The 24,359-nt window shown below is 42.6% G+C and overlaps 1 protein-coding gene across 4 annotated transcripts in view; it reads right to left on the bottom strand.

Moving 5' to 3' along the window:
- LOC108709037 (F-BAR and double SH3 domains protein 2) overlaps nucleotides 1–24,359 on the bottom strand; it is a 115,364-nt gene that overhangs the window by 41,545 nt on the left and 49,460 nt on the right. For all 4 annotated transcript variants that reach the window (XM_041584619.1, XM_041584620.1, XM_041584621.1 and 1 more), the window contains exons 5-8: nucleotides 22,054–22,198; nucleotides 19,571–19,704; nucleotides 15,772–15,826; nucleotides 13,529–13,657 (exon numbers count right to left, since the gene is read on the bottom strand). In XM_041584619.1, coding sequence (XP_041440553.1) covers nucleotides 13,529–13,657; nucleotides 15,772–15,826; nucleotides 19,571–19,704; nucleotides 22,054–22,198 — 463 coding nt within the window. The remainder of the gene's footprint in view (nucleotides 1–13,528; nucleotides 13,658–15,771; nucleotides 15,827–19,570; nucleotides 19,705–22,053; nucleotides 22,199–24,359) is intronic.

Genomic DNA, 24,359 nt, shown 5'->3' with positions numbered 1-24,359 from the left:
CTTAGTTGGGATCAAGTACAAGCGACTGTTTTATTATTACACAGCAAAATTATTTTAATAAAATGGAATGTATGGAAGACAATCTTTCAATAATGAGGAGCTTTCTACATAATATAATATTCCGGATAACAGATCCCACACCTGTATAGTTGTTGATTTTTTCCTGCCATTCAGGTGCATGCAGCCCAAGTATAATTAATAAAATGACATTTATATTAAATAGGAGATTTTTCCAGCCCTATAGCTGAAAGCTGAACAAGAACCAACTCTCAGGGGTTGCTGGGACTTGAGCTGCCGCAACAGTTGATAGGGCAGCTCTGAAGGTGTAAATATGTACATGAAGGTGTAAATATTAACTGAAATCTGAAAAAAATGATGATGTGGCTGGGGCTGTTGTAAAGTGCTGCACATGTGGAGTGGAGTAGGGTGGAGTGGAGTAGGGTGGAGCAGGAAAGGCACTTCCTAAATGAACACTATGCTTTCTGTCCCTCTATGGTACTGGTGGGGATCTACTTCCAGGTCTGCGTGTGGGACCACCTTAGATCCACATATTAACTGCTCTACCAAAACGCTTGGATAGGCTGTGTCCCCTCTGAGGAAGACCCAATGGTTCCAGGAGAATTAGAGTATCTGGCACTAGGCTGTAATATCCAATGCGAAGGGCCACAAGTTAGAGATAAAAAGCCACCTACATTATTCATTTCATACTGCTGGGAAAATCAGTTATAGAGGCCTAGCTACAGCTGCACTCTATATTCCATTCTGCCGGGCATTTAAATCATAGAGGTGCACTGTATATTCTATTCTGCTCGGCATTTAAATCATAGAGTTGCACTGTATATTCCATTCTGCCGGGCAATTAAATCATAGAGGTGCACTGTATATTCCATTCTGCCGGGCAATTAAATCATAGAGGTGCACTGTATATTCCATTCTGCCGGGCAATTAAATCATAGAGGTGCACTGTATATTCCATTCTGCCGGGCAATTAAATCACAGAGGTGCACTGTATATTCCATTCTGCCGGGCAATTAAATCACAGAGGTGCACTGTATATTCCATTCTGCCGGGCAATTAAATCATAGAGGTGCACTGTATATTATATTCTGCCGGGCAATTAAATCACAGAGGTGCACTGTATATTCCATTCTGCTGGGCAATTAAATCACAGAGGTGCACTGTATATTCCATTCTGCCGGGCATTTAAATCATAGAGGTGCACTGTATATTCCATTCTGCCGGGCAATTAAATCATAGAGGTGCACTGTATATTCCATTCTGCCGGGCAATTATATCACAGAGTTGCACTGTATATTTCATTCTGCCGGGCAATTAAATCATAGAGGTGCACTGTATATTCCATTCCAAAATGGAAAAAATGCACCGGCCTGGGGTTCTTCCAACAAGCACTACGGAGCGATCCTCTTCCAGCTTCTTCTCGCGGTTGCACATGCGCAGTAGAGCGAAAAGCCAAATTTTAACTAAAAAGTCGCTATTTCATTCTACTGCGCATGCGTCTGCCCTGGGAAATTTGAAGAAAGAAGAAGCCGGAAGAGGATCACTCCGTGGTGCTCACTGGTATAACCCCGGCCGGTGCAGTTTTCTGCTGATAGGAGCACCAGCCCGGGGTTTCAGGTAAGTAAATAGAATCACTTGGGGTGCCTAACATTGTGCAGCCCCAAGTGGAAAAATATTTTCCTTCTCCTTTAATACAAAGGTGAACATCCCCTTTAAGCAATTTAAAGTCACAACTAAAGCTGGCCCTGCCGGTGGGAGGGGGGCATGGTTTTAACCCTAGAAATGCAGAAAAGCAAAAAGCTAAATAAGATATAATTACAGGGACACAGCCAAAGGGAAAATGTGAGGAATTTAATGCAAAAAATATATAATTTCTGACACTGGATACAAACTAAATTTCATCCCCCCTCTCACAGTGGTATTTTCTGCTTGGTCACTGTATAACCAATATGATTAATCATTTCCTCCCAGGATGTACCATGTGCGTGTGACTGAGGTGGGTGGGTGTTTGGGGGGGGGTCAGTGACCAGGCTGACCAAGTCTTCCTCCCACCCAGTGAAATGTCCCACAAGCACTAAATAACAAAAAAGGATTATCTGATATTTCATCATTTATAAATAGGTGTCACTTGACTCTGAGACATGGGTTCAGTTTGTGGGATGTTGCTCCTTTACCCTGGGCAAGTCACTTTCCAGCTGACACAAGGTCACCCATTCCGATTAGAAGAAAAGAGGTTTCAGCTAAATATTGGGAAGGGGTTTGTTACAGTGAGAGATGTGAAGATGTGGAATTGTCTCCCTGAATCAGTGGTACAGGCTGATACATTAGATAGGTACAAGGAAGGGTCGGATGCTTTATTCACCAGTAGCTCCTCCCAGCAGACAGGAGGGAGCCAATGAGATTAGAGGAGGGAAAGGGGTGTTACAGGGAGAGCTGGGAAGTGAATCAGTGGTACAGGCTGATACATTAGATAGGTACAAGGAAGGGTCGGATGCTTTATTCACCAGTAGCTCCTCCCAGCAGACAGGAGGGAGCCAATGAGATTAGAGGAGGGAAAGGGGTGTTACAGGGAGAGCTGGGAAGTGAATCAGTGGTACAGGCTGATACATTAGATAGGTACAAGGAAGGGTCGGATGCTTTATTCACTAGTAGCTCCTCCCAGCAGACAGGAGGGAGCCAATGAGATTAGAGGAGGGAAAGGGGTGTTACAGGGAGAGCTGGGAAGTGAATCAGGGGTACAGGCTGATACATTAGATAGGTATAAGAAGGGGTTGGATGGTGTTTAGCAAGTGAGGGAATACAGGGATATGGGAGAGAGCTCATAGTACAAGTTGATCCAGGGACTGGTCCCATTGCATCTTGGAGTCAGGAAAGAATTTTACCCTCTGAGGCAAATTGGAGAGACTTTAGATGGGGGTTTTTGCCTTCCTCTGGATCAACTGGCAGTTAAGGAGGCCATAGATGTAACAATTATGATCTTTCCTGGAAAAGATGTTTCCAAGAAAGATTATTCGATTCAATACACACGTGTAGAGCTGAATCATCAGATATACATATAGAAACAAAATTCTACCTGTATCTGATGATTCAGCACCTACAATGGCCGATGTTTAGGGGCCTTCAAAGGCACCCGATCAAAATTTTCCGTCCAGCCCGATCGCTGAGCTGACCGATATCCAAGTCTTCTGCCTATCGGTCGGCTCTTTTCCCACCATACACGCACCGAATATTAGGGATGGACCGAATCCAGGATTCGGTTCTGGATTTGGCCAGGATTCGGCCTTTTCAGCAGGATTCGGATTTGGCCGAATCCTTCTGCCTGGCTGAACCAAATTTGCATATGCAAATTAGGGTTGGGGAGGGAAATCGCGTGACTTTTTGTCACAAAACATGGTAAAGTAAAAAATGTTTTCCCCTTCCCACCCATAATTTGCATATGCAAATTAGGGTTCAGATTCGGTTCAGTATTCGCCCGAATCTTTTGCAACGGTTTCAGGGGTTCGGCCGAATCCAAAATAGTGGATTCGGTGCATCCCTAGCGAATATCACACGAAAACTCGTTTCATACAATATTATCTGTGCATCTATGGCCTCCTTTAGGCAGGTTATATATAGACTTAAGGTTCAACTTGATGGACGTGTGTCTTTTTCCAACCTAACTTACTATGTTACTAATGGGGATAAAGGGGATGTTATAGAAAGGCAAATCTTAACTCTTTTTCAAATGGCCTTCATTTTTTTTTTTAAAAAAAAGTTTATAAAATATTTCCCTATGTCTTTTGACTCATTCCAGCTTTCAAGTGGGGGTCACTAAAAAAAAATGTATATTTATAACTACTTTTTATTTCTTGTCTTTCCATTCAGGCCCTTTCCTATTTATAGTCCAGTCTCTTATTGGAAATCAATGCATGGTTGCTGGGGTAATTTGGACCCTAGCAATCAGATTGCCAACCGGAGAGCTGCTGAATAAAAAGCTCAAAAACCCCCAAAAATGAAATCCAATTGCAAATTGCATCATAATATCACTCATCATACTAAAAGTTCATTTAAAGGTGAACAACCCATTTAAAGAGACTCATTCCAGCTTTCAAGTGGGAGTCACTGACCCCATCTATAAAAATACAAAGGCTCCACAAGGCTATTAATTTATAGTTATAACTACTTTTCTATTTCTGACTTTCCATTCAGGCCTCTCCTATTTATAGTCCAGTCTCTTATTCAAACCAATGCATGGTTGCTATGGCAAATGGACCCTAGCAACCAGATTGCTGAAACTGCCAACCAGAGAGCTGCTGAATAAAAAGCTAAATAACTCAAAAACGACAAATAACAAAAAATGAAAACCAATTGCAAATGGTCTAAGAATATCCCTCTCTACATCATACTAACAGTTAATTTAAAGGTGAACAACCCATTTAAGGAGACATCCTGGGTGGCAATTTTCGTAGAATAAAAAAAGCACAAGGGTTAAAAGATCCCTGCTCCATGGTGGGAGCAAATGCTAATAACTAGTCCTGGGTTCTTGGTTGTTCCCTTCCATGTGTGCCGCACATTTTTGCTCCCGGGAGCAAATTACATGGCGGAATGTGGCAGTTGGCTGAGAAATAGCTCACACATATACCTAATGTACTGCGAACATGTTTGCTTTGGCAGCCTGTCAGCCTGCACTAGTAAAACTGTCAGTCACCCCCAGAGTAAGGAACGATCTCTGGGGGTGAGTAAGGAGCGATCGCAGGTGGGACTGCGGAACAACAGAACGCCAGCACCTAATTATGGGAAGCAGCGACTTCACTGCTGAGAACAGATAAATCTCAGGATTCTCCTAAAAATCTGCCCACCCTGGTACTGTTTTATATCTTATCCCAAATAAAGGGCATTGGAGACACTCACCAAAACCATAACAAGCCTGGGAATTATACAGGCGTCAGTGTTGCTATAGGAAGTGACTAATTCCACAAAAACACCAATTATTGCACAGGGAGAGGGAGAAAGAATAAATCACTTTGAAGATGGATTCTCCCCGCCTGCTCACTGCTACCGCATCGTTTCTCCTAAGTGATCAATTTAACAGGCTGGGAGCTCACCGAGAAGAAACTGTAAGTGGGAAAGCACCCATGCACCCCGGAGCTAGGACCCACTGCACTGGGCGACTAGACTGGAGGAGCTGTACAAAGTGATTTATCTCCGAGGATTCCCCGTTGCTGCTAACTCCGTCCTAGCAACCCTGAGACACACTGCATATGGGACAGTTTGTTTATAAGGGCTGGATCGGCCTGATTTCCGAGCCTCAGATGTGGCTTGAGAGGAGCTTTGTTGATGAAAGGGAAGGGCCACATTCCGCGAGGGAAACGTATATTCCAATGACAGCGACTTTCCCCTGTTCTTCCTGTTTGGGCCAAATAGCGAATCTCTACTATGGCGACTGGGTGAAGCGTCTGTACGTGGAAAACGTGCAGAGAGCAATTTTATCCTCACTTGGGGGTTTATGGGCCCCACAACTGTAACCATAGGGCCCCATATTCAGACCAGGCAGCAGCCAAGCCTTCTTAACGCTATATAGTACTATAGTACTATTGCTATAGTATTGTAATGGGTGCTTTAAAGGAGAAGGAAAGGCTAAAAGTAAGTAAGCTTTATCAGAAAGATCTATATAAATACACCAGTAAACCCTCAACGTAATGCTGCTCTGAGTCCTCTGTCAAAAGAAACAGCACATTTCTTTCCTTCTATTGTGTACTCATGGGCTTCTGCACCTGAGGAAGGGGTTCTGACCCCGAAAGCTTGTGCACTCAATAAATCTGCATATGAACTAAGGCATTGCCTGGACATTTTGGTGTGCTCCTTCCCATTTCATATATCTTCTGTATCAGACTAACTGTTTTCAGCTTAAACCTCCAGGGCTAGGGCTTGAGCATGCTCAGTTTGCTCCTCTCCCCCAATCCCTGCAGTAATCTGATTTTAGAGCTATGAGTGAGCAGGGAGAGATTTAGGAAGGACATGATGTCACAGAAAGCTAATATGGCAGCTGCTATCCTAAACAAACTGTTTACTCGGGTATGGAAAAGCATTCTAAAGAATAAAAATGGCTTTGTAGCTTGCACTATTGTGGATAACCTATTGGCAATAAACTGCCTTGGTAGCTTTCCTTCTTTTTTAATGCCATATTGTGTGCAGAGAAAATACACTGCGGAAGGGTTAGGGGCCAAATTTATTAAATGTCCAACCTGCCACCCTCCAGCTGCTAAATGACTGCTACTAAATGACTCCCACTATCTTTCCACAACTGTAGAGCTGCAGGCTGATCAGTATATAATAAAGGTATGGAACCTGTTATACAGAATGCTTGGAACTTGGGGTTTTCTGGATAAAGGAATTCTGTATTTTGGATCTTCATACTTTAAGTCTACTAGAAAATCATGTAAATATTAATATTAATAAACCCAATAGGCTGGTTTTGCTTCCAATAAGGATTAATTATATCTCAGTTGGGATCAAGTACAAGCTACTGTTTTATTATTACAGAGAAAAAGGAAATCGTTTATAAAAACTTGGATTATTTGATTATAATGGAGTCTATGGGAAACAGCCTTTCTGTAATTCAGAGCTTTCGTGATAACTGGTTTATGGATTTCCTGTTTATGTAATGATTAGGGATGCACCGAATCCAGGATTCGGCCAGGATTTTGCCTTTTTCAGCAGGATTCAGATTCGGCCGAATCCTTCTGCCTGGCCGGATCCTAATTTGCATATGCAAATTAGGGGAGGGGAGGGAAATCACATGACTTTTTGTCACAAAACAAGGAAGTAAAAAATGTTTTCACCTTCCCACCCTTAATTTGCATATGTAAATTAGGATTCAGTATTCGCGACCCTTAGTAATAATAATATTGAACAACAGGTAGGACAGTTTAAATCCTTGGAACTTCAAAAACCATTTCCTTGGCCTTAACCTCGCCTAATAATCTGTCTGGATTTCCGGGGGTACATGATGTTTTGTGCTTCTGTACCAGCCCAAGGCAACCACAGCCCTTTAGCAGTAAAGATCTGTATCTCCAAAGATGCCCCAGTAGCTCCACATCTTTTCTGCTGATTCACTGCACATGCTCTGTGCTGCTGTCAATTACTGATCTTAGGGACCCACTCACAATATACGGTACACATAGAATAGAAATGTCACAATATAAGGCTGATTAGTAATTAATACAGATAATTACTACATGGCAGCACAGAAACAGTGGCGGAACTACCGGGGGTGCAGGGGGTGCGGCGGTACCAGGGCCCTGGCCCCTGCACCCCCGATGGGGCCCGCAACCCAACAGAGGGATAAAATTGTTTCCAGATTTTCAAATGCACGCTCCTCCAGTGGCGCACTATGTGTGACGTCACCGGCGGTGCAGGGTTGCGGCGCCAATATTCATCTTGGTTTTGGCAGCCCCTGCCCTTCCCCCTCGGCTCTCTGGCAGCTCTGGCCTGGCTCTTATCGCAGAGCTTTTGAACTGCATCGTAGAGAGGAAGGGGGGGCCAGGGGCCGGGCCTTAAATAGTATCTAATAATCTAACTGCCCCAACACGATGCGGCTTTGCGTGCGTGCATGCGTCAATGACGTCATTTACATGGCTGCAAGGCAGAGAGAGGCAGAGTTCTGGCGCGTTAGTGTGCCTCGCACCAAAGACATTTGAACAGGGCTTGTTCTATGATGCTTCCTGCTGGCACAGGTACAGATCTGGCTGGGGGATACTGTATATTTTATGCTGCTACTGAAGGCAAATGTACATATTGGGGGCAATATGATCTGATGTATTTTGGGCTGCTGCTGGCACAGGTAAAGATTAGGGTCAATATGGGCTTGTTGGCACAAGTACAGGGGGCAATATTATAGCTGTTGGGCTTGCTGGCACAGGTACATTGGGGCAATATAATGGCTGCTGGCACAGGTACATTGGGGCAATATGGTGGCTGCTGGCACAGGTACATTGGGGTAATATGGTGGCTGCTGGCACAGGTATATTGGGGCAATATAATGACTGCTGGCACAGGTATATTGGGGCAATATGGTGGCTGCTGGCACAGGCACATTGGGGCAATATGGTGGCTGCTGGCACAGGCACATTGGGGCAATATGGTGGCTGCTGGCACAGGTACATTGGGGCAATATAATGACTGCTGGCACAGGCACATTGGGGCAATATGGTGGCTGCTGGCACAGGTATATTGGGGCAATATGGTGGCTGCATGCACAGGTACATTGGGGCAATATAATGGCTGCTGGCACAGGCGCATTGGGGCAATATGGTGGCTGCTGGCACAGGTACATTGGGGCAATATAATGGCTGCTGGCACAGGTACATTGGGGCAATATGGTGGCTGCTGGCACAGGTATATTGGGGCAATATGGTGGCTGCTGGCACAGGCACATTGGGGCAATATGGTGGCTGCTGGCACAGGTACATTGGGGCAATATAATGGCTGCTGGCACAGGCACATTGGGGCAATATGGTGGCTGCTGGCACAGGTATATTGGGTCAATATGGTGGCTGCTGGCACAGGCACTTTGGGACAATATGGTGGCTGCTGGCACAGGCACATTGGGGCAATATGGTGGCTGCTGGCACAGGCACATTGGGGCAATATGGTGGCTGCTGGCACAGGTACAGATTTGGGGCAATATGGATTGGTTGTTGCTGGTGCAGGTACAGATTTTGGGGCAATACCTTGGCTGCTGCTGCTGGCACAGGTACACAGATTACTGGGGCCAATATGAGGGATTTTTGACCCCATCTGAACAACAATGACTTGTAAGGCTATACATTTATTGTTATTGGTACTTGTTTTTTTTTTATTCTGGCTCTCTGCAATTCATATTGTAATATTTCATTCAAATCAATTCATAGTTGCTAGGGTAATTTGGTCCCTAGCAACCAGACTGCTGAAATTGCAAACTGGACAGCTGCTGAATAAAAAGCTAGATAACGCAAACCGCAAATAAAAAACATTAAAAAACCAATTGCAAATTTTCTAAGAAAATCCCTCTGTGCACCATATTAAAGTTAATGTAAAGGTGAACAACCCCTTTAATGCTGCACTGATTAACCCTTGTCATTAACACAGAAAAAAATGTATTTCAGACTCCTTTGCTTATATCCTTTGAGTACAGGTATGGGACCTGCTATCCAGAATACTCAGGACCTGGGGGTTTCCAGATAATGGATTTCCGTAATTTCAATCTTCATACCTTAAGTCTACTAGAAAATCACATATACATTAAATAAATTCAATAGGCTGGTTTTGCTTCCAATAAGGATTAATTATATCTTAGTTGGGATCAAGTACAATCTACTGTTTTATTATTACACAGAAAAAGGAAATTGTTTTTAAAAAGCTGAATTATTTGATTATAATGGAGTCTATGGGAGACTGTGTTCCAATCCAATGCACGGGGGGGGGGGGGGGGGGGGGGCGGGGTCGCGCAGGGGGGCCTAGTTGTACATTTACATACCAGGGCCCTTAGGAGTCTAGTTACGCCACTGCACAGAAACCAGTGCCAGAGCCAGGCCAGCCAGGCACCCTGGGCAACCTGGACAGCTGCAGCGTTGACTTAGTGTTCGCATGCACGAACGAACGCTAGCGTGTATGCCCTAACAGACGCTGGCGCGCATACGCCAATGTATACGCAAGCGCGAGCCGACAGTTTACAGAAGAAAGGGGGTAGGCAGGCGGCATAGAAGATACGTGCCTGGCGCCCCCCCCAGCTTTGTGCCCTAGGCACGTGCCTACTCTGCCTACCCCTAGTTCCAGCCCTGACCAGTGCAATTAGCATCAGAATTTAATAATCAGCAAATCTGTAGCATCAGCTTTTATTACAGGGGAAGCTCATTTTCTGCTGGATAATTAGTGACGAGCCCTAAGCTTAGCTTCTCAACAGCCAATCAGAGCCCACTGAGCATGTGAGTGTCACAGACACTTTCCAAGATGGTGACCCCCTGTGACAAGTTTGAAGTCCTGGATCATTGCTGCTATTGACAAGCTCAAACTTTAGCCTCCTGCAATAAGTTCACTATATAAAATAGGACATTTTTAGCCATATTCATTTTTAGGTTTTAATTCTCCTTTAACTACACACACTACCCCACAGTTACAGTCCCTTCTCCTGAGACTGTCTTGCCTTACTATACACACTGCCCCAGTATACCAGCCTCTTACTATCCACAACTTGCCCGGAGAGTTTCTTTACTGCTCCTCTAACATTCTGCCCCTGAGTCAAGTCACCCCACTTGTACCCCAAGAGACACTTCTGTATGAAAGTTCCACCAATCTCCTGCCTCATGTTATGCCCTAGAATAAAAACAATGCGGTCGGGAAGCAAATCCAATTAGATCCCAGTAACCTCTTATCCCGTCTGTGACCCTCGCAGCAGAAAAGTCAGAGGAAGTGGAATCAGACTCAATCCCCGACAATAAAAGAGAAATATCAGGGACCCGCCAAAGAGAAAAAGCCATTGCTGAAATGAATCGGCTGCCGGGGAATATCTCATCTCTCCGCAGATCGGAGCTGATTATGATACCGCTCTTAACTGCTTTAAATAGACCTGGGCCATTGTTGACGGGAACGAGACTCTGTGATGTGTTGTTTGTACTGGATCCGGTCCAGAAATGCTGGAATACAGAGACAAAAGCTTCTGATAAGAATGAAATAATTCCCTAGAGAAAAAAAAAACTAATTCTGGCAGGAAATAAGGCTGATGGGGGGGGAGGCATGATGACCCCAAAGGCTTACAGTCGCAAAGCAAAATAAAAGCTGCACATCTGAGGAAACTTCATATTTGGGTGAAATAAAACCTGGGGAAATGATTACTATAGACAAAGAACTGGCATAGAATGACAAAAGAGTTAGCTGGGAATAGAGTGCAATGCCCTAAGGCTACTGTGCCAACCTGAATGATTAGCTGGATTTTCCTACATCATTTATTCCATTCCCAGAGGCCAGACACCTCTCCTGTGTGCCCAGCTGCAAGTCTAATATACACTTGCTTGACTGGAGGCAAAAGACTGCAGATGTCCCCTGGTAGCCTGGGCCAAGTCCATGAAAGCCAGAGTGAAAGCAGTGTGGCCAATGGGAAGGTGCCAACAATGGGATGTAAAGAACTAGAGACGGGAGACCAAGAATAAGAAAGCTGCCATTATAAATTATAGCCAACTAAAGCCATAGCCCTGCTCACGAGTGTACTCAATGCAAGGTACCCCGCTCATGTATATATTAGAGCGTATGTTATGCCATGCTAATAACAAGGGCCAATAATGCAAAAATGCTCTTTGTATTGGCTTAATTGAACTATTATAGGCTGAATGAATAGTCTGTATAGAGAGACCATAAAACTATGGCAGCACAGGTATTCCCCTGTACTAAGCACAATTCAGCAGGAACAGTCCCCTAAGTATACTCATAGTCTGTACAGAAAGATCCCATAAAACTATGACAGCTTAGGTATTCCCTGTACTAAGCACAATTCAGCAGGAACAGTCCCTAAGTTTGTTCAAAGTCTGTACAGAGAGATCCCATGAAACTATGGCATCATAGGTATTCCCCTGTACTAAGCACAATTCAGCAGGAACAGTCCCTAAGTTTACTCATAGTCTGTACAGAGAGATCCCATGAAACTATGACAGCATAGGTATTCCCTGTACTAAGCACAATTCAGCAGGAACAGTCCCTAAGTTTGTTCAAAGTCTGTACAGAGAGATCCCATAAAACTATGGCAGCATAGGTATTCCCTGTACTAAGCACAATTCAGCAGGAACAGTCCCCTAAGTTTGCTCATAGTCTGTACAGAGAGATCCCATAAAACTATGGCAGCATAGGTATCCCCTGTACTAAGCACAATTCAGCAGGAACAGCCCCTAAGTTTGCTCATAGTCTGTACAGAGAGATCCCATAAAACTATGGCAGCATAGGTATTCCCCTGTACTAAGCACAATTCAGCAGGAACAGTCCCTAAGTTTGCTCATAGTCTGTACAGAGAGATACAATAAAACGATGGCAGCATAGATATTCCCTGTACTAAGCACAATTCAGCAGGAACAATCCCTAAGTTTGCTCATAGTCTGTACAGAGAGATCCCATAAAACTATGGCAGCATAGGTATTCCCTGTACTAAGCATAAGTCAGCAGGAACAGCCCCTAAGTTTGCTCATAGCCTGTACAGAGAGATCCCATAAAACTATGGCAGCATAGGTATTCCCTGTACTAAGCACAATTCAGCAGGAACAGCCCCTAAGTTTGCTCATAGTCTGTACAGAGAGATCCCATAAAACTATGGCAGCATAGGTATTCCCCTGTACTAAGCATAAGTCAGCAGCAAAATAGAATGCAATGAGCCCTGAAACACACTATTTTTGGTTCTAGTTATTGTAACAATTTCCAAAGAAAGAATATTCTCAATAGAATCTTTTCTGCTGATATTTCAGTTTGCCCCAAACCATGACCCTTCAAGCTGTGTGTGACATCTGATGATAAAGAGGCAGATGGATGGATGATACAATATTTCTCAATTATTGGCAGTGTGATAAGAAAGAATTCTGGTTGCCGTAACTCTCATGGGACGATACAGTGTTATTAATGGATGGTAATGTGTGGGAAACATTCCATGCTATACTATCATACACTAATGCATTCTACAGCAGTGCCATATTAATGCAGAATCAGAATTATGATCATATATTTATAAAGGCAAACATATTTTGCAGCACTGTACAATAGAAGGGCGCATATATCAAATCGCAAACTACATACAGTACAAACACTACATACAAACACTGACTGATAATTGAGAAGGTAAACAGGGCCCTGCTCCATAGAGCATACAATCTAAAATATTCAATGCATACGATACAATCCTTAGGATTTTTCAGCAATGTAGCGCCAGCATAAAAAAAACACAGGGGCTGATTTATAAAAATGTGTACATGAGCAGTAACCCACAGGAACCAATCAAAGACTGGCTTTTTTCAGACAGCTGCAGGTTGAACAATGAAAGCAATCATTTGATTGGCTGCCATGTGGTCAGGGCTAAGGCAAGGAAATGTCACGAAGTGGAAGAATAGAGACCATACTGCATCCATATCCAGTGCTTGTGCAAGAGGGCAATGATGTGAGTTATGACTACTATATATATTATACGGCGTAATACTTCCCCTTTAATCCTGGAGTGCCTGGTCATAATGTGGGATCTAATCACCCCACTGCACAAACACCATTCAGCAGAGATATGAACAGTCAGAAGTCACTGAATTCCTGTGACTCAAACCCACAGCTTTGTGGGCAGCAGTGCATCACTCAATCTGTTCAACTGCAACAACATCAGCAGGGGAGCACATGAACCCCCAAACCAACACCTAGTGGCAAGTACGACTGCAGACACAATAAAGAATGAAACAGGACAAGACTATAAAACTGGTTAGGAGCCATCACTGTGCAATGGGCACTGGGACACATGGGCACTCTATGGGCAACTCACCTTCATAGCGTTGGCCAAGTCAATCTGGCAGTAGCGGTCCTGGTGGGCATTAGCGGCTGCCAGCGTAAGAAGATAGTCGTTCCGGGCGTGGGTGGCTTTGGCGTTGCATTCGGATCTCCGTGCTTTTAACTGGATGAAAAGAGAAGAGTGTTAAATATATATATATATACTGACCACTCAGTGAGCGGCTGGATGTAAATCACTCCCCACAGATTCTACACTTTTATGAGCAGCAATCAGCATGGCTTTATGTAGGACAGGTCACGTCAGACACATTTGATTGCTTTTCATGATGAGGTAAGTAGCATGCTGGGCAGTAGATTTGGATTTTGCCAAAGCGTTTCATACCGTGCCCCACAAACGACTGCTTTCTAAACTAAGGTCTGTTGGGCTTAATGAAGTCGTTTGCACATGGATAGGAAACTGGCTACAGGATCGGGTACAGAGGGTGGTTGTTAATGGGACATTCTCTACTTGGAGTAAGGTTCTTAGTGGGGTCCCTCAGGGCTCAGTATTGGGTCCACTTTTATTTAACTTGTTCATTAATGACTTAGGGGAGGGTCTTGTAATGTATCGGTGTTTGCAGATGAGACAAAACTATCAGCCCAATTAATTCCATCCAGGATGTGGCACTTGCAACATGATCTTGACTAACTGGCAATCTGGGCAGCTAAGTGGCAAATGAGATTCAATGTTGATAAATACAAGTTGATCCAGGGACTGGTCCCATTGCCATTTTGGAGTCAGGAAGGATTTTTTCCCCTCTGAGGCAAATTGGAGAGGCTTCAGATGGGTTTTTCACTTTCCTCTAGCAGTTAGGCAGGTTATACATAGACCTAAAAGGTTAAACTTGATGGGCGTGTGTCTTTTTTCAAACTAACTTACTATGTCACTATGTTACTTTCCCCTTTGATCTAAGCCAGGCCGCTTGATGGCAGATAAAATGGTCAGGCAGCAAAAGGGTTAAAGGAAGTGCTGTATCCCTCGCTGTACAAACCTGACAGATGGTTTGCATAACGCAGCGAGCAGCAGCCCTCTTGCAAATGGATTTGCCTTTATGAACTATAAAATGAGCACAGCGAGGAGAGAAAAGTACACAGACAGGAAATATAAATCCGAAAGTGAGTGTGTGTGTGTGTTGGTGTGGAATTTGGATAGACTTATACAGTAAAGAAAGTACAGAGTGAACAGCTACATGACTGATGCCCAGTGTGTGGCCCTCCAGCTGTTAGATTTCTATGCAATACATAGAGCTGGTCACATTTCACCATTGGTGTTTTCTCTGCTGGGGGAGAAAATGCCAATGACACCGGATACCTGTTGAAGTGGCTTTAAAGGAGAACTAAACCCTAAAAATTAATATGGCGAAAAATGGCATATTTAACATAGTGAACTTATTGCACGAGGCTAAAGTTTGAGCTTGTCAATAGCAGCAATGATCCAGGACTTCAAACTTGTCACAGGGGGTCACCATCTTGGAAAGTGTCTGTGACACTCACATGCTCAGTGGGCTCTGATTGGCTGTTGAGAAGCTAAGCTTAGGGCTCGTCACTAATTATCCAGCAGAAAATGAGCTTCCCTGGCTGTAATATAAGCTGATGCTACAGGTTTGCTGATTATTCAATTCTGATGCTAATTGCACTGGTTTCTGTGCTGCCATGTAGTAATTATGTGTATTAATTACTAATCAGCCTTATATTGTGACATTTCTATTCTATGTGTACTGTATATTGTGAGTGGCTCCCTAAGCTCAGTAAGTGACAGCAGCACAGAGCATGTGAATCAGTGAATCAGCAGAAAAGAAGATGGGGAGCTACTGGGGCATCTTTGGAGACACAGATCTTTACTGCTAAAGGGCTGTGGTTGCTTTGGGCTGGTACAGAGGCACAAAACATCATGTACAACATTTCTAGCTACTTCGGTAGTTAAGCTTTAGTTCTCCTTTAATAGCATCCCCTGTCACTGCACACACGGGTGGATTTCTGACAAAAATTCACACCAGGTTAAAATCCATATTCATTTTACATATAGATGAGGGCTGCCATGTTGCTTCCCTAGTACAGTATTCTCACTAGTGAATGCGTGACAATGCTATGCAAAGGTTATTGAACTCAACTCCAAAAACTGCAGGGGTTAGTAGGGAGCCAATCTATGATTCCAGAAGCATGGGAAAGGTTTCACAAAAGGGAAAGTTGAATGCACGGCAGGAGGGTGAGCCTTGGCTGCGAGTCCAAGAGACTTACCTTTACATTTGCCTTCTGTAAGCTTATCCTGGACTGGAACAGGCTGAGTTTGGATCTGTGACAAAACAAACAAAGGATCAATGTATCATTGACATCAGACCTGTCAGCTGCGGGGCCCAAATTAAGCTTTAATTGTCACTACTTCCTGATAGTCATCTACAGATATACAGGATGACTCTACTCTTTCCCAGAGAAAGCCAGCGACGTGGCAATTCAGCTGCCGGGAGTTATAGTTCAGTAATGCCTGGAAGGATCATTATGAATTATATAATATTTATTTCCTTAAATTGGGTTCCAAAGTCTTGCATTCCCAGGGAACCCTTTCTTCTCGAAAGATAAGATAAAATGTTTCTTTGATTTCCTTATCTTAGATAAATATTTGTTGCAGTTTCTGCTGATGTCACTACTCCATGTTGTAAGCACATTATTTAGTGCAGGAGGGACTGGCTGGGACATGTGAGTATAACATACAGGATGCCCTATACAGTGAATTAAAGCGGTTGTTCACCTTTAAATTAACCTTTAGTATGATGTAGAGAGTAATATTCTGAGACAGGTTGCAATTTTAATTTTTTATTATTTGTGGTTTTGAGTTATTTGGCTTTTTATTCAGCAGCTCTCCCGTTTGCAGTTTCAGCTGTCTGGTTGCTAGGGTCCAAATTCCCCTAGCAACCATACATTGATTTGAATAAGAGACTGGAATATGAATAGGAGAGGCCTGAATAGAAAGATGAGGAATACAAAGTAGCACTAACAATACATTTGTAGCCTTACAGAGCATTTGCTTTTAGATGGGGTCAGTGACCTCACCATTTGAAAGCTGGGAACAAAGAAGAAAAAAGTAAACAATTTAAAAACAATTAAGAAAACAAAGGCCGATTGAAAAGCTGCTTAGAATTAGCCATTCTACAGCATACTAAAAGTTAAACAAACTGAACCACCCCTTAAAAGACCAGTAACATCAATGAGAAAAAAAAAAAAATCATTAGTATACATTGGAAAAAAAAAACACCAAGACAAATTAAACTTTAAAAATGTTAAGTCTATACAGGTATGGGATCCGTTATCCGGAAACCCATTATCCAGAAAGTTCCAAATTACGGAAAGGCCGTCTCCCATAGACTCCATTATAATCAAGTAATCCAAAATTTTAAACATGATTTCCTTTTTCTCTGTAGTAAGAAAACAGTTGCTTCTACTTGATCCCAAATAAGATTTAATTAATCCTTATTGGAAGTAAAACCAGCCTATTGAGTTTATTTAATGTTTACATGATTTTCTAGTAGTCTTAAGGTGTGAAGATCCAAATTACGGAAAGACCCGTTATCCGGAAAGCCCCAGGTCCCGATGATTCCGGATAATAGGTCCAATACCTGTATTAATAAAGAACTTACCAAAACTCCGCTTGCGATCCTCTTCAGAAAAGGCGACAGGGCGACGATCCATCGTGCGGTGCTTGATTTCTCCAACCTGGCAATCTCCTATAAGGAAGGGAGGGAGGAGAAATCGAGCGCCGCACAATGGATTGCCTTTCCTGAAAAGGAGCACAAGAGGAGTTTCAGCAAGTTATTTCTTAATAAAGACTTTGCGATTTTAAAATGTAATTTGCCTTGTTTTTTTTTTTCAGTGTATACTAATGAATTTTTTTAAAAAAAATGTTGATATTACTGGTCCTTTAAGCACAGTGGAAGACATAATATTATAACCCCTACCTGACTGGCTGCTGTTGAACGGTCACAGTGGGAGGGCTGCAAACTGGCAACCTATACATGGGAACATCAGGTTTAACCATCAGCCCAATCCTCAGACTCTTGGCCTAAGCTTAAACTGACCTTTTTGATCCATGATTTCAATAAAGTCACAATAAAAATGATTAAAATGTCAGTGTATGATTTGCTATCCTGTAATGAAAACAACTGTACAACGGCTCTCTCTCTGCTAAAACCTTTCTGGATTCAAAGTTGCGCTATAAAAAGCAGTCTGCGGCATCCCATGGTTTCCCTGCCAGAAATCCAAAATATAAACAGGGTGGGAGGTCCTTGGGCTACTTGCCCATGCTGTGGCCTTTTGTTGGCTTTCAGGTAGTTCAATGCCAATTGTCATGTTGGAACAATTAAGACACAGTCAAGTCCTGGTAATTCCCAGAAGCTGCAGCACTTTAGAATTATGACTATATTATTCTCTCTTAATGTCTGCAGATTAGCAGCACAGAGCAGGTAGTGCTGGGGAGGAGCAGAGCAGGCAGCCTGGCAAACATTTCCACGTGATTATTATAAAGAGCTGCGGAGCTGGAGCTATAGAAATAAATATATGATGAGGATGATTCCTATCACAACTTGAAAGTTATAGTTTATATAATACACAAAAGCCATGAATATCTTTTAAATGATATCCTTATAAACTGTGAGTTCGGATGTAATTTCTGTCAAATGACTCACCAAAACTTGTGTATTATAATAAATAAAGTACCCCCAGTTGCAAAATATGAGGCTATTAGAAGTTACCTCGAAGTTCCATGACCTGTATAAAAACACTCGGCCTTCGGCCTTGTGTTTTTATATGGTCATGAAACTCCTCGGTAACTTATAATATCCTTATATTTTACAAAAGGGGGTACTTTATTCACTATATAAACAAGCTGCTGTGTAGCCATGGAGGCAGCCATTCAAGCACAAGATACACAGTAGATAACAGATAAGTACTACTGTAGTTTATATAAACAAGCTGCTGTGTAACCATGGGGGCAGCCATTCAAGCACAGGATACACAGTAGATAACAGATAAGTACTACTATAGTTTATATAAACAAGCTGCTGTGTAGCCATGGGGGCAGCCATTCAAGCACAGGATACACAGTAGATAACAGATAAGTACTACTGTAGTTTATATAAACAAGCTGCTGTGTAGCCATGGGGGCAGCCATTCAAGCACAGGATACACAGTAGATAACAGATAAGTACTACTATAGTTTATATAAACAAGCTGCTGTGTAGCCATGGGGGCAGCCATTCAAGCACAGGATACACAGTAGATAACAGATAAGTACTACTATAGTTTATATAAAAATCTGCTGTGTAGCCATAGGGGCAGCCATTCAAGCACAGGATACACAGTAGATAACAGATAAGTTCTGAAGAATCCCATTGTATACTACAGAGCTTATATGTTATCTGCTGTGTATCCTGTGCCTTTTCTCATTTTTTCCAGCTTGAATGGCTGCCCCCATGGCTACACAGCAGCTTGTTTATATAAACTATAGTAGTACTTATCTGTTATCTACTGTGTATCCTGTGCTTGAATGGCTGCCCCCATGGCTACACAGCAGCTTGTTTATATAAACTATAGTAGTACTTATCTGTTATCTACTGTGTATCCTGTGCTTGAATGGCTGCCCCCATGGCTACACAGCAGCTTGTTTATATAAACTATAGTAGTACTTATCTGTTATCTACTGTGTATCCTGTGCTTGATTGGCTGCTCCCACTTAAATTTTTAGCACAATGTGAGACCAACACCACATATTATTTATAATTGCGTACAAAATTAGGCTTTTTCCATTTATCCTATATGTCTCCTTTAAATGAACATGTCCCACTACATTCAAACCCCCTGTTGTTTGTGAATCAAAGACTTAAGGATGTTTATTTTGACAATGAACCCACGAGTCTTTATGTGAAACTGTCGGGGCGCAGACTCCGCTCCCTTCCGCCTGCCTGACCCGGCGCCAAGCCCAGCAATGAATGAATTATTGTAGAGCCGCCATGTTATTGGCCAGTAATATCACTCGCAGGGAACGTACTTGGCATCTATGTCGGCTTTTTCCCGCATCGCATGAGCCATCTGTTCGGCTTCATAGTACTTCTTCTTGGCCTTCGCTAAATCCTTCACTGTCTCCTGCAGTTCGGCCTGAATCTTCATCAACTGATCTACACACTGAGGAACATAAAGCACAAGGACCATTGTGTCAGCATCTCCCCAAACACGACATTCACGGGGCCCAGCTTCTCCCACAATCATAATTTACATTTCTAAGGACCAACACAAAACTGAACGTGCCCTTGTTAAATTAGGCTTTAGCTGCACTTTATATTTCTACATTCAGTATAACACATTGGGTTAATTTATTCTAATCTTATTTTCTACATATTTGTATTCATTAGTATTTGAGAAAGTTGCCGTATTGTTTTCTCTTCTGTGCCACACTGTTATGCTACAGAAGCACAGAACCTATCTGATCCCCACTGGAAGCAACAGTCCTGTTCTGCTTTATGGCTGAAATTCTAGCTATCTGTATAACAGAACATTCTGTCCCAGTGGCTGCACAGATCCTATCTGATCCCCATTGTAAGCAGCAGTCCTGTCCTGCTTTATGGCAGCTGAGATTCTAGCTATCTGTATAACAGAACATTCTGTCCCAGTGGCTGCACAGATCCTATCTGATCCCCATTGTAAGCAGCAGTCCTGTCCTGCTTTATGGCAGCTGAGATTCTAGCTATCTGTATAACAGAGCATTCTGTCCCAGTGACTGCACAGATCCTATCTGATCCCCATTGTAAGCAGCAGTCCTGTCCTGCTTTATGGCAGCTGAGATTCTAGCTATCTGTATAACTGAACATTCTGTCCCAGTGGCTGCACAGATCCTATCTGATCCCCATTGTAAGCAGCAGTCCTGTCCTGCTTTATGGCAGCTGAGATTCTAGCTATCTGTATAACAGAACATTCTGTCCCAGTGGCTGCACAGATCCTATCTGATCCCCATTGTAAGCAGCAGTCCTGTCCTGCTTTATGGCAGCTGAGATTCTAGCTATCTGTATAACAGAACATTCTGTCCCAGTGACTGCACAGATCCTATCTGATCCCCATTGTAAGCAGCAGTCCTGTCCTGCTTTATGGCAGCTGAGATTCTAGCTATCTGTATAACAGAACATTCTGTCCCAGTGACTGCACAGATCCTATCTGATCCCCATTGTAAGCAGCAGTCCTGTCCTGCTTTATGGCAGCTGAGATTCTAGCTATCTGTATAACAGAGCATTCTGTCCCAGTGACTGCACAGATCCTTTCTGATCCCCATTGTAAGCAGCAGTCCTGTCCTGCTTTATGGCAGCCGAGATTCTAGCTATCTGTATAACAGAACATTCTGTCCCAGTGGCTGCACAGATCCTTTCTGATCCCAGCAGTCCTGTCCTGCTTTATGGCTGAGAGTCTAGCTATCTGTATAACAGGGTCTGTGTCTGTGTGACAGAATGCTTGGTTATCTACTCATTGTTTACAATGATAAACATTATGTAACAGAAAACTGTTCAGCAAAAATTAAACTAGGACCATATGCCGTACTGTTCTGTTTCATATAAATAATAGGGCCCATGAAATGTGCAGTAAATATCAGTAACATAGAGGTTTCTTCTCTAGGACATGCTCTGCCAGAAAGCCTTGTCTAACTCGCGTTTCCCCACATTTAAGAACACACTTACTATACTCGACAATTGTCTTTGCTAAATTATAACCGAATGATTTAATTAGGAGCAGCCCAGGCAAAAAGCATCTGAGATAATAACAGGCTAATAATAGAGCTTGCCCTGCAAAACAGTGACATGTTAATTACAGCACATTCCAGCAGCGGAATTAACCATGAATTTAACTAATTATCCAGCAGAAAATGAGGTTGGTCTGTAATATAAGCTGATGCTACAGGTTTGCTAATTATTAAATTCTGATGCTAATTGCACTGGTTTCTGTGCTGCCATGTAGTAATTATGTGTATTAATTACTAATCAGCCTTATATTGTGACATTTCTATTCTATGTGTACTGTATATTGTGAGTGGCTCCCTAAGCTCAGTAAGTGACAGCAGCACAGAGCATGTGCAGTGAATCAGCAGAAAAGAAGATGGGGAGCTACTGGGGCATCTTTGGAGACACAGATCTTTACTGCTAAAGGGCTGTGGTTGCCTTGGGCTGGTACAGAAGCACAAAACATCATGTACAACATTTCTACCTACTTCTTTAGTTAGGCTTTAGTTCTCCTTTAATAAACACTGAAGCACATCCGTTAAACCTAGGGAAACAATATGGCAGCTCCAACTCACGTTTATGAATACAAATAGAGAGAGAAGGAATATTCTGTGCCGGTTCTGATGATGTAAAGTGTGCTTAAGTGATGAATAAAGCATAAATCCTGTCTATAAATAGAAGATATTTCTCTCTGGTATGCCAGTAACAAGCGGATAATGCCAGAGATAATCCTGTGCAAAGCAGGTAAGGAAACACCTTGAATACTCGTTACCCTTTTAAGCTGTTGCTCCTTGTACAGTTTCACGGTTCTGGCCGGCTCGGAAATTAAATTCTTATAATTCTCACAGATGTTAATCTGAGACTGTGTCACCTGCATGGTGCCTTCCAGGAATGACTTCCACACCGTGTATATACTCCTGTAACACACACACAAACCATGAGTGTAACACACTGTATATATATACTCCTGTAACACACACACAAACCATGAGTGTAACACACTGTATATATATACTCCTGCGACACACACAAACCATGAGTGTAACACACTGTATATATACTCCTGTAACACACACAAACCATGAGTGTAACACACTGTATATATACTCCTGTAACACACACACAAACCATGAGTGTAACACACTGTATATATACTCCTGTAACACACACACACACAAACCATGAGTGTAACACACTGTATATATACTCCTGTAACACACACACAAACCATGAGTGTAACACACTGTATATATACTCCTGTAACACACACACAAACCATGAGTGTAACACACTGTATATATACTCCTGTAACACACACAAACCATGAGTGTAACAACTGTATATATACTCCTGTAACACACAACACAAACCATGAGTGTAACACACTGTATATATACTCCTGTACACACACACACACAAACCATGAGTGTAACACACTGTATATATACTTCCTGTAACACACACAAACCATGAGTGTAACACACTGTATATATACTCCTGCCTAACACGACACAAACCCATGAGTGTAAACACACTGTATATATACTCCTGTAACACACACACAAACCATGAGTGTAACACACTGTATATATTACTTCCTGCGAACACACACAAACCATGAGTGTAACACACTGTATATATACTCGCATGTAACGACACACCAAACGCATGAGTGTAACACACTGTATATATACTCCTGTAACACACACAAACCATGAGTGTAACACACTGTATATATACTCCTGTAACACACACACAAACCATGAGTGTAACACACTGTATATATACTCTGAACACACACCAAACCATGAGTGTAACACACTGTATATATACTCTGTAGACACACACAACCATGAGTGTAACACACTGTATATATACTTCCTGTAACACACACACAACCATGAGTGTAACACACTGTATATATACTCCTGGTAACACACACAAACCATGAGTGTAACACACTGTATATATACTCCTTACACACACACCACAAACCCATGAGTGTACACACCAAACCATGTGTAACACACTGTAATATACTCCGTAACACACACAAACCATGAGTGTAACACACATGCAACACACACAAACCATGAGTGTAACACACTGTATATATACTCCTGTAACACACACACCAACCATGAGTGTAACACACTGTATATATACTCCTGTAACACACACACAAACCATGAGTGTAACACACTGTATATATCCTGTAACACACACAAACCATGAGTGTAACACACTGTATATATACTCCTGTAACACACACACCAACCATGAGTAACACACTGTAGTACACAACCACATATATACTCCTGTAAACAACACAAACCATGAGTGTAAACACACTGTATATATACTCCTGATAACACACACACCAACCATGAGTGTAACACACTGTATAATACTCCTGTAAACACACACCAAAACCATGAGTGTAACACACTGTATATATACCTGAACAAACACAACCATGAGTGTAACACACTGTATATATACTCCTGTAACACACACACCAACCATGAGTGTAACACACTGTATATATATTTCTGCAACACACACACAAACCATGAGTGTAACACACTATCTATACTGCTGCAACACACACAAACAAGGAGTGTAACACACTGTTTATATACTAATACAACAAACACACAAACCATAAGTGTAACAGCTAGGGATGCACCAAATCAAATATTTTGGGGTTCGGCTGAATCCCCATATGCACATTAGGGTTAGGAAGGGTTAAAGAGTTCCCGTGCAGGTAGCGTGTGGTTAAACATTTTTCACTTTCTATGTGATTATAAGAATTGGTATTCAGTTTGGGCAGGCGCTTGAATTTGGCCAAATCCTGTATTTGGTGCTTCCCTAGTAATAGCTAGGCACCCCCCCCCCCCGCATTAATGGATACATGTCCTGTTAATATGAATGAATTTTGTTACAACAGCGCCACCTGCTGGTCAGTTTCCCACCAGTCTGACCAGCAAGTAGTCAAGGAAGTTGTCAGGAGAAAGAAAGAGGCTGATGTTCTTCTGCTTAGGAATAAAATTAGAAACCTCTCACATCTTCCCTAAG

The sequence above is a fragment of the Xenopus laevis genome, chromosome 2S, assembly GCF_017654675.1.
Source record: "Xenopus laevis strain J_2021 chromosome 2S, Xenopus_laevis_v10.1, whole genome shotgun sequence".
Taxonomy (NCBI): domain Eukaryota; kingdom Metazoa; phylum Chordata; class Amphibia; order Anura; family Pipidae; genus Xenopus; species Xenopus laevis.
Note: the sequence above shows the minus strand (reverse complement) of the source record. Positions and strands in the feature narration are given on the sequence as shown.